The sequence below is a fragment of the Phragmites australis genome, chromosome 10 (genome assembly GCF_958298935.1).
Source record: "Phragmites australis chromosome 10, lpPhrAust1.1, whole genome shotgun sequence".
In the NCBI taxonomy this organism is placed as follows: Eukaryota; Viridiplantae; Streptophyta; class Magnoliopsida; order Poales; family Poaceae; genus Phragmites; species Phragmites australis.
Window position 1 is genome coordinate 27,424,292 of NC_084930.1, and position 13,315 is coordinate 27,437,606.

The following is a 13,315-nucleotide window of genomic DNA, read 5'->3' on the forward strand; positions in this document are numbered from 1 at the left end:
GCATAGCAGACTGATATTAAGCTTTCTTAGATCTTGTATTTCGAGTCTCCTTTTTATTTTTGAGCTACACACTTTATTCTATTTCACCAGATGATATCTTTTTTTTAGCTCTATCTCCTTGCCAAAAGAACTTTTTTCTAGTTTTATTCATTTTCTCATGAATAGTTTTAAGAAGGAGGTACATGGATATGTGATAAATGGACACACTGCTTAAGCTAGAGTTAACCAGGGTGGTTCTGCCACCAAGCGACAGTGAACTGCCCTGCCAACCATCAAGTCTTTTAACTAATTTTTCATCCAATGGAAGTTAGTGTGATACAAGGAGTCTGCTACTAAGTAACTAGGACTCCCAGATATTTTATAGGTCATTCACCAGTGGCATAATTGAACATCTCAGCATAAAACTACTTTTTTCCTCCTCTAGATCTATCATGAACACTTCACTTTTTTAAAAGTTAATTTTAAGGCCAGATATAGCTTTATAATTGTAAAGGAGCAACTTCAAGTTGATTGCCATTTCTTCGTTATCTTTCAGGAGTATTATAGTGTCATCTGCATATTGTAGGATAGCAACCTCATCCTCAATGTAATCAGGAATCAAACCATGAATAAGTTGATTTTGTTTGGCCATAGCAATCATTTTAGTAAGGGTATCAGCAGCTATATTGAAAAGAAATGGGGATAAAGGATCTCCTTGCCTGAAACCTTTTTTGCTCTGAAAATAAGATCCCAAATTCCCATTAACTTTCACACTAAGGGTACCACGAGTTACAACCGCGCTCATCCATTTGCACCATTTCTCACAGAACCCCCTTTGCTCAAGACAACCGAAGAGGAACTCCCAATTGACCTTATCATATGCTTTTTCAAAGTCAAATTTCAGCACCAAGCCTTTTTTTTTGTTCTAGTGTCATGCAAAATCTCATGAAGACACATGATCCCCTCCATTATATCTCTATCTTTGATGAATGCATTCTGGCATCTATCAATCAGTTTGTGCATGTATTTCTCGAGCCTCAAAGTCAGCACCTTAGTGAAAATCTTGTAACTGACATTTAGGAGGCAAATGAGCCTATATTATTGAATTTTGTTAGCCTCTTTCAATTTTGGAAGAAGAGTAATGGTCTCATAATTTAACCTGCAAATGTCTGGTTCATGTTCATAAAAGGCATGGAATATATTCATGATATCAAGCTCAATGATGCCCTAGAATTGTTGGTAGAACTTAATAGGTAAGTGGTCGGGCCCTGAAGCTATGTTTTTCTCTATAGAGAAGACATCAGATTTAACTTCCTGCACTGTGAATGAATGGTTAAGGTGACATTGTCCTCAACAGATATCTTCTCATCATCACCCCAACAATTTGCATCAAACTAGAAGAGAGGTTTGTCTCTAGGGCCAAAGAGTTGTTTGTTATAGCTCGTGGCGTGAAGGAGCAAATTGTCATCGCCTTCTATGATACTATCTTCCTTTTTTTGCCATTAGCTATTCTATGAAAAAATTATGTGTTATTGTCCCCCTTCAGCAGCCACTTCGAGTTGGATTTTTTATTCCAATATATCTCTTCTTCTTCCAACATGTGCATCAATTCTAATTGGATATCACTTTTTCTTCTAAGCTGGGCCTCATTAAGCATATCATCTTCCTCAAGATTTTCAAGGATAAGTAGTTCATCATTGAGATTTTTCTTCTTTTTTCTGATCTGACCTTTAATATTGTCTCCCCACCCTTTAAAAAAATGACCCTCTTTTCTTTGATTAACCACACATCTAGGCTAGACTTAGCTATCACCGGTTTACCCCAAATTTCTACTACTTTTAGCCTTAAATCAGGGTGAGAGAGAGCCAAGGCAATTCAAAACAAAAAGATTTTGGTTGTCTGTTATGATCATCACTAGTGTTCAACATAAGGGGATTGTGGTCAGAATTATATCTGAGGATCTTTTTAAGAGTAGAAAGGGGAAACATCTGTTCCCATTTTGTATTCATCAGGACTCTGTCCAATTTTTCCATTGTTGGATTCACCCTATTATTGCTCTAAGTGTATCTGCCACAAGACATAAACATTTCTCTGAGCTCATATGAGTTTATAATGGCATTGAACATATCAGAGACTCTGTTATCTTGTAACTTATGTCTGCTAGCTCAACAGTAGAGTGAAGTTTCACTTCTGAAAGTTCATTCAGATCTGGTCAAAAATAGCTAGGATCTCTCGATGCTGGATTCATGATTGCAATAGATATTTGAACAAATTTGCAAGTAGCACATTCTAGGATAATACAACAGAAGTTAGAATGTGTTAAATGGGGATCATACAAATTGCAAACTTGTGTTTAAAGTTAGAATGTGTGAACAGATTTCAGACTCTAGCAACTTGAATGTTGGATGAATGTCTACTTTACTTTCGCTTGATTTGTAAGTACCATTATTGAGTGCTCCTATTTTTCTTTTTGTCATTTGGCTTCAGGTAAAGGGGAGAAAGGTTCTGAGCACTCTGCCACTGTTGCTTTGCAACCACCATTTGCAATATACAACTGTCGTTTTGAGCTGGGCCATGGTCAATAAATGGTATGACTATCCATCTTCTTTGTTTATGTGTATTAATGAAGATAACCTCTTTGTGATTAAAATTGTAGTGCATTTTTTCAACTTTACAATTCAAAATGCATCTTCACTCTGATGCTTGTTGATGACTGACTTCTGGCGTGTCAGGTTTCCTCTAATAATCCTTATGCTGACCAGCACTACGGCCTCCTTTCTCCCTATGCAATGGGAGCAACGGTATGTTCTATTTGTTTTCAACCAGTCATCTATAGGGTTTCTCTGACTTGTTTCTTAGTTGTGGCAACATATCATAAACCTGGTTAAGATGATCGTCTATTATGACTCACATTGTGATGGTAAATTATTAGGATGCACAAAATGAAGATGACCCAGGAAACAAAATCAGCAGAAAGACCTCTGGTCACACCAAAAAGCCTAAACAAATATAAGGTACTATAACTCCATAACATTTTTTTTTAGTTAGATCATAATTATACAATGCAATATGCATACAAAACCATGTTTCTCTATGTTACTAAAATGACGAGTGAAATCACATTTTGCACCTATCTTTTCGGATCTTTTAATAAGAAAAATTAGGTGAATATCATTGTAAAAATATCTATATTGAAAAATACCATCAGGTGTAAGGATGACATACGAACTCTAAAATCACATGCACCGATGGTACTTTTCAACTTATACTATCTTTGCGATGATATTTTTTAAATCCACCCTAATTAATAATAACATGTAGGCCACTGTCAACTCACCAACGACTTTACTTCATGTAGTTTTCTTTAGTTTGTCATCAACCTTGATGACATCACATGATGTGTCTTGATGTGTGTATACGAAATCAAGGTTTGTTTACTTTTAGTTCGTTGCACAAAATAACTTTGCTTATTCACATTGTTCTCTCTGCCTTTTAGATTACACTGAAGCTAACCCTTCTTCCATTACATTCTCAAGAACTTCATAACGCACGTTTGGTACCAGCGGCAGTTACTATCTCCATGACAGAATCCTAATTTTGCTACTTGGTGAGATGAATGAAGCAAAGACTAGAAGAACCCTGTTAAATTAATATGTACAAACCACTACTATATAATTACTCCCCTCAATCCAAAATAAATATCATTTTAATCACATACAATCAATATTTTAAACTTTAGCTACAAATTACTTTTTTATATATTGAGTTTGGATACTTGAAAATGATACTGATAGATTTGTCTCGAAAAGTATTTTCATAATAATATACTTTTGCTATGTTTTACCAATATATTATAACAAAAAGTAATAGTCAAAGTTATAGTTTAGGACAATGTTGATATGACGATTTCCAAAATGATATTTATTTTGGATTAGATATGTTTTGTGTTAAGTACCGTTTATCCATCTGTCTTTTAAAACAATGCTATATAACATAAGTTTTCTCTATACCTTTTGTAATAATTGATCAAGAATGCTGGTAAAATGATATATACAGATGACTGCTATGTAATTATATACTTTCTATAAATTATCGTTTGTTAGTACATATTTTCTAGACTAGGTTATCATGAAACAATTAGTTGCTGAGATTCAAATCTAATATGTATTGCACATAGAGGAAGTAGAATACACATCAGGAGGACGATCACATGAGCAAAATTTATGTTACAGCTACAATCAAATGTGAATGAGTCTTTAGATTGGTGGTGCCGTCTTTAGCTGCGATCAGTACCAGTGGGGTTTCGAGCCCCTGCTCACGTACGACCGAGCACGTGCTCGGTGGTGGGGCGATTGTGGCGTTGCTCCACCCGCTCACATTCAAGTTTTAGTTGAATGCGGGTGTGCTCGGGGTTTAAGGTTAGCGTATGCGTGGGTGTGTTGGTATTAAAAAAACTACAATCAAATTAAGTTTATTTAACAAGGCGTGTTATTTTTTATATTATGGATAGTTGCGTTTTTGGAGCAACCACAACCTACGTAGCCGTACACCAATTCCGAGCTACCACAGCACGCAGAGGGGCAAATCGCAGCTGGATCCGCCGAAAACCAGCGGCAGCAGCAGAACGGCAGCGACAGGCAGCCGAGAATACCACGGCCAGCCGATGTTGCAAGAGACGGGCCAGGCGAACACCAGGGGTTCAGGTCTTTTGCATATGCATCCCCTTAGAACTACACAATTGCATATATCTGAATTCATAGTGTGCACTCTTTTGCACTTTAAACCTATGATTTCACGTTTTTTAGTTTTGTCCCAGCAGAACAATTGCACACATGCACCTTCCCTCCATTGCCAAAAAAAAAAAAAAAAACAAGTTTAAAGCAGCGGATGAAACTTTTCTGAACAAAATTGAACCTTGTAGATACTTTATGATGACAGTAAATAAGTGCCAAAGGGAGGTTCGGCAAGTTGAAATCATGGCAATACAACTTGATCATCCATTAATGAATTCTTTGTAACATGTGTGAATGGATCTGCACTAAAGAATGCCAGTTTGTTGGACATTGGTTTCTCAAGTACTACACTCTTGTGATTTGGTTCATGTCTCGAACTTGAGCATCTCATGTCAGCTGCAATTTCATCAATGGACTATTTTTGCCTCGTCTTTCTTGGTTGTAGCTTGAACACTTTGTTACGTCAACCAACAGTACAATAACCAATGTTGATTTAGGCCACCCTACCTGATTGGTCTTAGAAAGGGAATTTTTCCATGTCAGTAGTTTGCTTGAAATGGCTCAGAAGTCAGAACTCAATGCCATGTTATCCAAATCTATCTATCGCATACAAATTATAAACCAGTTCTCCATACAAAATCCGTAGGCATGAAAGGAGTACCAATTACACAACTTTTCAGGGGGCTCACCGTGAAACCACCAAAACAATTTCCAGTCTCCAGTCCCCACGTCCGCCGCCGCGGACCAGACCGGGAGCACGGGACAAACCCAGGGGCCCGCCCGCAAAACGAGCCGCCCGCCCGCCCACCTGATCGCCCTGACGCATCGCCCATAAAAGCCCCACGACGGCGACACCCGACTGAGGTCAGGTCACAGCATATTCCCCCAAACCAAACCCCCTTCTCCCCTCCCCTCTCGCGAATCTAGCAGCACCGGCCGGGACATGGCGGCAGCGGCGGTGACGTCCAACGGCGGCGCGGCGGCCGCGAACGGGCCGGCGCCCGGGCGGCTGGCGTCCGTGTACAGCGAGGTGCAGACGAGCCGGCTCCTGCACGCGCTGCCCCTCCCCTCCGTCCTCCGCTCCCACTTCTCGCTCGCCGACGGGCCCGCCAGCTCCTCCGCGGGCAACCCCGGTAAGTAAACAACGCGTCATCATTGGGTACTCGTCTGGATCTCGGCTACTGCATGTGGTCCGCGGTGGGTTTGAGCTTAGATTTGGGTGTTTCGATCTGCTGCAGATGAGATCGCGAAGCTGTTCCCCTACCTGTTCGGCCAGCCGTCGGCGTCTCTGGTGCCGTCGGCCGAGCCCTCTGCGACCAGGCCGCTCAAGGTCGGGGTCGTGCTCTCCGGTGGACAGGCGCCAGGCGGGCACAATGTGATCAGCGGCATCTTTGGTGAGCACCGAGTGTTCCTGAGCTGTTCTGTTAACAAGTCCCAGTTTTAGCGCCAATGGAAGGGTCCCAACTAAATTTGTTAGATCTGAAGATGACTATGGGTTTTGTGTGTCTGTTAGTATCTTCAGGCGAGCTTCGACAGTGAACTGCACACTTGTAGATCTTGGTATATTTCACCAGTTAGATGATGCTAAATTGACATAATTCACTTGTTTTGGTGTGTAACTTTTGATAAAACCGCATTAAATTGAATATATAATGAGGGTGTACGCAGTTCATTTTGAGGGGATTCGTGAAGCGCTCTTGTGATTGACTTGGCTTGGTTGGGTTGGAAATCAGATTATTTGCAGGAGCGTGCTAAAGGCAGCACCTTGTATGGATTCAAGGGAGGTCCAGCTGGGATCATGAAGTGCAAGTATGTCGAGCTCACTTCCGATTTCGTGTATCCCTACAGAAACCAGGTACAGCAACATAGCCTTTGTTAGGGAAGCATGCCAACTAAGTCACGTTTTAAGAGTGTTCAATTTTTGTAAACCATTTTGGTATTGCTTGTAGTATTGGATAGAATATATACGGATACATCATAATAAGTTCTTGTTTGGTGCAATCTTATAGAGGTTTCTGTTTTGTTTCCTATCTGATTAGGATTTATCATTTATGGTGATGTTAGGTATCAACTACTTTTGATGGTTAGCTCCATTCACGGCATATTTGCTGTTATTTTAATGGTGTATTTTACGTTTCTCTTTTTGACAGGGTGGATTTGATATGATCTGCAGTGGAAGGGACAAGATTGAAACACCAGAGCAGGTATGTCTCTGGGCATGTTTACGTGCAAACACTTACTTTTCTCTCCTGTTGTCAAGAACTTTGATACTGTGTTGTCTTAACACTACTCCACCTTCGTTTTCTATGTTTTAACTCTATTTATTGTTTATTGGTTGTACAGTTCAAGCAAGCTGAAGACACAGCCAACAAACTTGATTTGGATGGGCTTGTTGTCATTGGTGGTGATGATTCAAACACCAATGCATGCCTGCTTGCGGAATACTTCAGGTTGGCTGCTAAGAGTGCTACGCTTTCCCCCTTGTTCTCAACAGTTCTTACTTGCTTTTGAGGCCTCAATCATTGCACTGTTAGTTGTTTTGGTTATCAGAAGATATTGTGTTTGTCATGGAGTATTTTATTACATCTTTCAATATCATTGCCAGACTTGTGAATGTAGATAGAGAATATAGTCGATTGTTTTCTTGGCCATATAGCTATTTTTTCTGCTTCTTCACAAGCAAAATGAAGATTATGGTTTCTAAATAATGATCTTTGTTTTGTAGGGAAAGGAACTTGAAGACTCGTGTTATTGGCTGCCCAAAGACTATCGATGGAGATCTGAAATCCAAAGAGGTCCCAATAAGCTTTGGATTTGACACTGCTTGCAAGGTATCAGGTTCTTGATCTTTGTGCATAATGTCAAAATATTCTCAGATCTTGGCCTAGATTTTAGCTTTCACTTCTTTGGCAATGCCATGCTTGCTCAGCTATATACAAGCATTCTTTCAGTTTAAGGTGAATTTAGGGCATTCCGCACATACATGTGAAAGCCTCACATCATGATATGTATCATGACAATGATGCACCTTCTTTTCCAGATATACTCCGAAATGATTGGCAATGTCATGACTGATGCAAGATCCACAGGAAAATACTACCACTGTATGTCTATCTGTACTTTTGGCATGCTGAACCTAGATTTGTTTCTAGACTTGACATATTGATTCAGTGCTAATAAAATAGGTGAAGTTTGTAGAGCTCACGGCTATCAAGTGTCAGCAGTGAAATTCTATTACTACTGTTGATTGAAGCAGATAACTGTTGTATCAGATGTTTATCCAGTTCATCAATAATTAAGTACAGCATAATGGGTGGTCGTAAAATTTTAGTTTTTGGTAATTAAATATTGAGAAGACTAAAGACAGTCATTAAATACTCATCAGACTAATAACTTGATTGCTCCATTTTTTCTAGACTAAATCTGTAATGCCTACAGACATCTTCATAATGTTGTACAGTACTGCTAACACATAAAATCAATGAATGCTAAAGTATGGAACAGCATAACGAATGACCCATTTTTACATTTTTTTAGCATTATCTTTTTTATAAGATCTCTAATAAGTACATGCTATGTTTGCAGTTGTGAGGCTTATGGGACGTGCTGCTTCTCACATTACATTGGAGTGCGCTTTGCAAACACATCCTAATGTTGCACTCATTGGAGAAGAGGTCCTTATTTCTTACATACAAAGTTCTTTCTATATTGAATTAGCGTCATCTGAAGTTCCTACCTTTATCTAGCTAGATTACATAAACATACCGGTACACAAGGAAGATGAAATCATCGGTGCATCTGTATCCATATTTCATTTGGTTTCCATTTCCTCTTTCCCTACCTAATTCTTGTACATAATCTCACATTATAAAAAAAAAAACTCGACCAACCTAGGAGGAACTAGGTGGCATTGTAAATAAGAAATAGACATCCAGGTTCGTGTCGAAGAGGACTTGAACCTAGGTGGTCTAGGCATACATCCACACCCTCAACCAACTGAGCTAGACTCAGTTCCTATAATCTCACATTACATTAGGGAATCTAAAGAACAAGTGAGCGGGACTACAATTGCCATCCGGATTTGATGGGTTACAATTACACACTATTTTGCTGAATGCCTGCACTTTTTTGTTCCTTAGCCTTTCTATGCATTATTATTTGACAAATAAGACCCTTTTTTGTATCTCAAAAATAGAACATCTTTTTTGTTTTGTTGTAGGTTGCTGCAAAGAAGCTAACCCTTAAGAATGTCACGGACTACATTACTGATATCATCTGCAAGCGTGCAGAACTTGGTTACAACTATGGTGTTATCCTTATACCAGAGGGCCTGATTGATTTCATCCCTGAGGTTTGACTCTTGTTATGCCTTTCTGTGACTTCATATTGCCTTGGACTACATTGCGATATCGTTCTCTTTCTTTTTCGCAGGTTCAAAAACTCATTGCAGAATTGAATGAAATTTTGGCACGTGATGTTGTTGATGAGGCAGGGGCTTGGAAAAGCAAGCTTCAACCAGAATGCAGACTGCTGTTTGACTTTTTGCCCAAAACCATTCAAGAGCAACTTTTGCTTGAAAGAGACCCTCATGGCAATGTTCAGGTAAAGACAGGAAAAATTATTGAACCATCCTAACTTTCTTAGTCTGCTGAGTGCTGACATGACTCTTTCTACCAAGAAGGATATCGACTAGTTATCCATTCTGACTGGTGTCCAAATTGTTATTTTTCAGGTTGCAAAAATTGAAACTGAGAAAATGCTTATTGCCATGGTTGAAACTGAATTGGAGAAGAGAAAAGCTGAGGGAAAATACCCCACACATTTCAGAGGCCAATCTCACTTCTTTGGGTAAGTATGAATTACTGCATTTTCAATAAATCTACCCCCACTCTCCCTCATGCTGATGTTCTTTGTTATTTTGCAGATATGAAGGAAGATGTGGCCTTCCTACTAATTTTGATTCTAGCTACTGCTATGCATTAGGCTACGGCTCTGGTGCTCTTCTCCAAAGTGGGAAGACAGGACTTATTACATCGGTATGTCGGCTTATCATCTTGTGTAACATACTCACATGAGGTATATTTACATTGTGCATTGTAAATTCTGTGAAGATCACCCTGCCACAGAAAAGAGAGGCATCTATTTTCAATTATGTAAACACATACTAATATTTCATAGTTGCGTAGCAAATTTTGATTTTTGCTTTGACCTTGCAATGTAAGTTTCAAAGTGGATGCAAAGTCATGGCTTGTAGCGAAGCATGGGAAATTCATGAACCAAATGGAGACATAATATTATGATTATCTGGGAGCTATTATATGCACTTACATGATTTGATTGCTGTCTTTTTTTTTTCTTGACTCAGGTTGGCAACCTCGCTGCACCTGTAGAAGAATGGACTGTTGGTGGAACTGCATTGACAGCATTGATGGATGTCGAGAGGAGGCACGGTAATTTTCTTGTTTCTCCTTGTTTCAAATTGAGGGTTACCTTTTCTTTTCGCCGTTTATTCAAGGAACAACTCATATGTCAAAGTCTTTTGTTGATTTTTGGGTCGGTTAGCATCATATTTTTTCTCACTTAATATGTGCTGCATCATTTGTCATTCCTTGGTTAAAGTGTAAATCATTTAGCATTGTTCTCTGCAATCAGGCAAGTTCAAGCCAGTGATCAAGAAGGCTATGGTGGAACTTGATGGTATGGATAACTCAAGCACATTTACTTTCTTTACTAACAATTATGGGGTTTATGTCCTTTGCTCCTTTACCAAATTCTGATTTCCTATATCGTCAATTTTCAGGCGCACCTTTCAAGAAGTTTGCATCATTACGAGATGAGTGGGCCCTCAAGAACCGATACATCAGCCCTGGTACGAAGGAATGAAATTACCAAAAAATATCATACTAGCTGTTCAAATAAATTAACTCATTCTTTCTCATGACACAGGCCCCATCCAGTTCAGTGGCCCTGGGAGCGATGATTCGAACCACACTTTGATGTTGGAACTCGGCGCTCAGGTGTAGAGATGCGTTTGATATGGTTTGCGCCTTTTGTTCTTTGCACTTTTGGAAGTGGAGACGGGCTCTTAGAGCACCCTGCAGTCTCCTTGTTGTGAAATGTTTAATAAGAGACTATTGGAGTTTCTCTCGAGCAAACTGGATGGCTTAGCAATAAGAACATGTTTTAGTTTTCGTCTGATTCGGTTGCTCGACCTACACAAACTGACTCGTCTTATTGTAGCTCTGATTTTGTTCCCCTGGTTGCAATCTTGTAAACATAAATCATCTAAGTGGAGCCTTGAGACGTAATTTTTGTTAAAGCAAACTATTATACATCCAGGTTGCTTATGAAGCTACATTGTTTGTTCCTACCATCCAGATTTGATGCCTACTGTCTCTGTAATGCATTCTTGGCTTCACGGTAATGTCTACGCTCTTTATCGTGTCCCGTTTGGCATATGCATTATCATATTTGGGCGTATCAGCAGCATAGTCTTGGGCAAAAAGTTGTAGTTGTGCGTTTAGCTGCTGCGAAGAACCGGCCGGGGTGTTGAATTCTTTCTTTGGTCTGCTTAGTTACTGTTTTCTCTGGTTCCTGCCTTTAAAATTGAGTTTTTTTTTGTTTTTTCTACTCTACTATGGGCTCTCGAACGGAGAGAGATTCTCTTACCTATAATGACATTGTTACCGACATATAAGCTCACTGAGAGTGTCAACAGCGATGTCAGTGTAGTTACGTCGGATAAACCACATCCTTCCTGGACTTGATGTTCTCAACATTGGTTTTGTCAAATTACCACTTTCTTCGTTGCCAACTTGATTAATTGACATTCTTGCCTCTTTTATTCATTTTCGTTTTCTTTTCCCATTTACCAGTACGTGAAAAGACCGGACTGCCCCTCCGGGTCGCACACATAACGCCGGGTTTGACTAAACCTGGTTGGGTCCAAACCGGGTTCGAGCCAGCTCTCAAGTCTGGTGGAGGGAGGCGGCGCCGAGGTGGTCCATAAGGGCGGTGAAGACGGTGGGTCGAAGCGGGACGCGGCCGTCAACGCCGCAAACTGCGGGCTCTCCGTCTCCAGTGAAACCCATGTCGATTTCTGCCAGAAAGTTAGAGAATCTGGTATGCAACAGAGCTCAGCGACGAACGAAAGAGCCCAGACATGAGCAAACTTGTTGAAGCTACGACTGAGTGGCAGCCCGGTCAATTCATGTGCCTGTTAATGGGAAAAGAAAAGGAAAAGGAATAAAATAGGCAAGAATTTCAATTAAAACCATCTCCAACAGTTTTTCGTTAAGATCCAGAATCCCTTCACAAAAGGATTTTCGCTCCCTTCAGCGCTTTAACGGTTTCCCTTCACGGTTCCTGTCACGAAGAGATTCTCAAAATCATTCTTTTCAGGATGAGATTCTCCCTCTTTTCTATTCACGAATCTCTTCGAAGTGAAGTTATTGGAGATGAGAGAAAATAAAAAGAATAAGAACGAGGAGGAGAATCAGGAAGAGACCGAAATGAAGAGAATATGGTTGGAGATGGTCTAATCAAGGTGGCAAGAAAGAAAATGGTAATTTGATGAAATGAGTGTTAAATGTCAAGTTGGCGAATCCTATTGATAGAACGGCAAAAAAACAAAAAATATGAACCCGTGCATTATCTCCTCCCATGAACCACTCCCACCATCGCCTTCCACTGATCCCTTGGTCCCTCCTTCAAGGGTTACCAACTCTTATGTTGGAAGATGAAAGATGAAAGCCTGAAACTATGAACTCTCTTCACCAGTCTTATGTTGAAACTGTTGGTTACACTCATCAAGCTATCCGTTATTTTCAACCATTTTACGATTTAGTTTAAATTTAACCAAAGTCCGAAGAATTCGGATCCAGATCGACCTATATGAAGACATCGGTGTTGGTGTGACAAGCCTAACCAGTCTATAAGTCTATTGTTGGGTTGCAGGGGAAAGTCTACAAAAATATATTCAGTAGGTTCACCATAAGCTTATTTCCACTTTTTACATTTGGCCACTTGGAACAAGAGCTTCTCTTTAGGACAGACAGAAGCCTGATGGGTCACCAGACTGCAACCCTTCTACTCTAGAATCTAAGTCACCTGTGGGATCTAGCTCAATCAACTTGAAATTTTGGTTGAGTGATTTTTTTTGCAATATAAGGTCACCCACCTACACATCACTATGCACCTCACACCCACGGATGCACACCTATCTTTTATAAATAAAACTGCTTTAAAGCATTTATGTGTGTAAATTATAAACACCGAGATTTAAATCTTGATAGGTGTAGTCGTACTCTCGTACCTCCACCATCACACTAACAGGTGGTTACCCAATTTTAGTTAAGTGTTAGTCGTGTTAGTCAAGTAAGGTCAAAAAATTGCACATGCCTAATTCAACAAATGACAACAAATTATTCAAAAATTTACTCAAAACTATAAAAAAACACTCATTCAATGGCTCCATGCTCTTGCTTTATATCTTACCACACTTGGAGGAACATGGTCGTATGTGGCGTCATATTTGATGAGAAATGGAGTAACTATTTGCAGCTGCAATGCGTGGAAATTGGAGATGTAAACGTTTTCATATA

The 13,315-nt window shown here is 39.8% G+C and overlaps 1 protein-coding gene across 1 annotated transcript; it reads left to right on the forward strand.

Annotated features, from left to right (window-relative positions):
- Positions 1-5,574: 5,574 nt before the first annotated feature.
- LOC133930530 (pyrophosphate--fructose 6-phosphate 1-phosphotransferase subunit beta-like) lies at positions 5,575-11,063 on the forward strand. Its single transcript, XM_062377189.1, has 16 exons — positions 5,575-5,845; positions 5,951-6,106; positions 6,446-6,567; positions 6,863-6,916; positions 7,056-7,162; positions 7,438-7,543; positions 7,753-7,816; positions 8,298-8,386; positions 8,932-9,063; positions 9,144-9,314; positions 9,445-9,560; positions 9,637-9,748; positions 10,078-10,162; positions 10,365-10,409; positions 10,513-10,581; positions 10,659-11,063. The coding sequence occupies exons 1-16, from the start codon at positions 5,656-5,658 to the stop codon at positions 10,733-10,735; spliced, it is 1,695 nt and encodes a 564-aa protein (XP_062233173.1). The 5' UTR covers positions 5,575-5,655; the 3' UTR covers positions 10,736-11,063.
- The last annotated feature ends 2,252 nt before the right edge of the window (positions 11,064-13,315 follow it).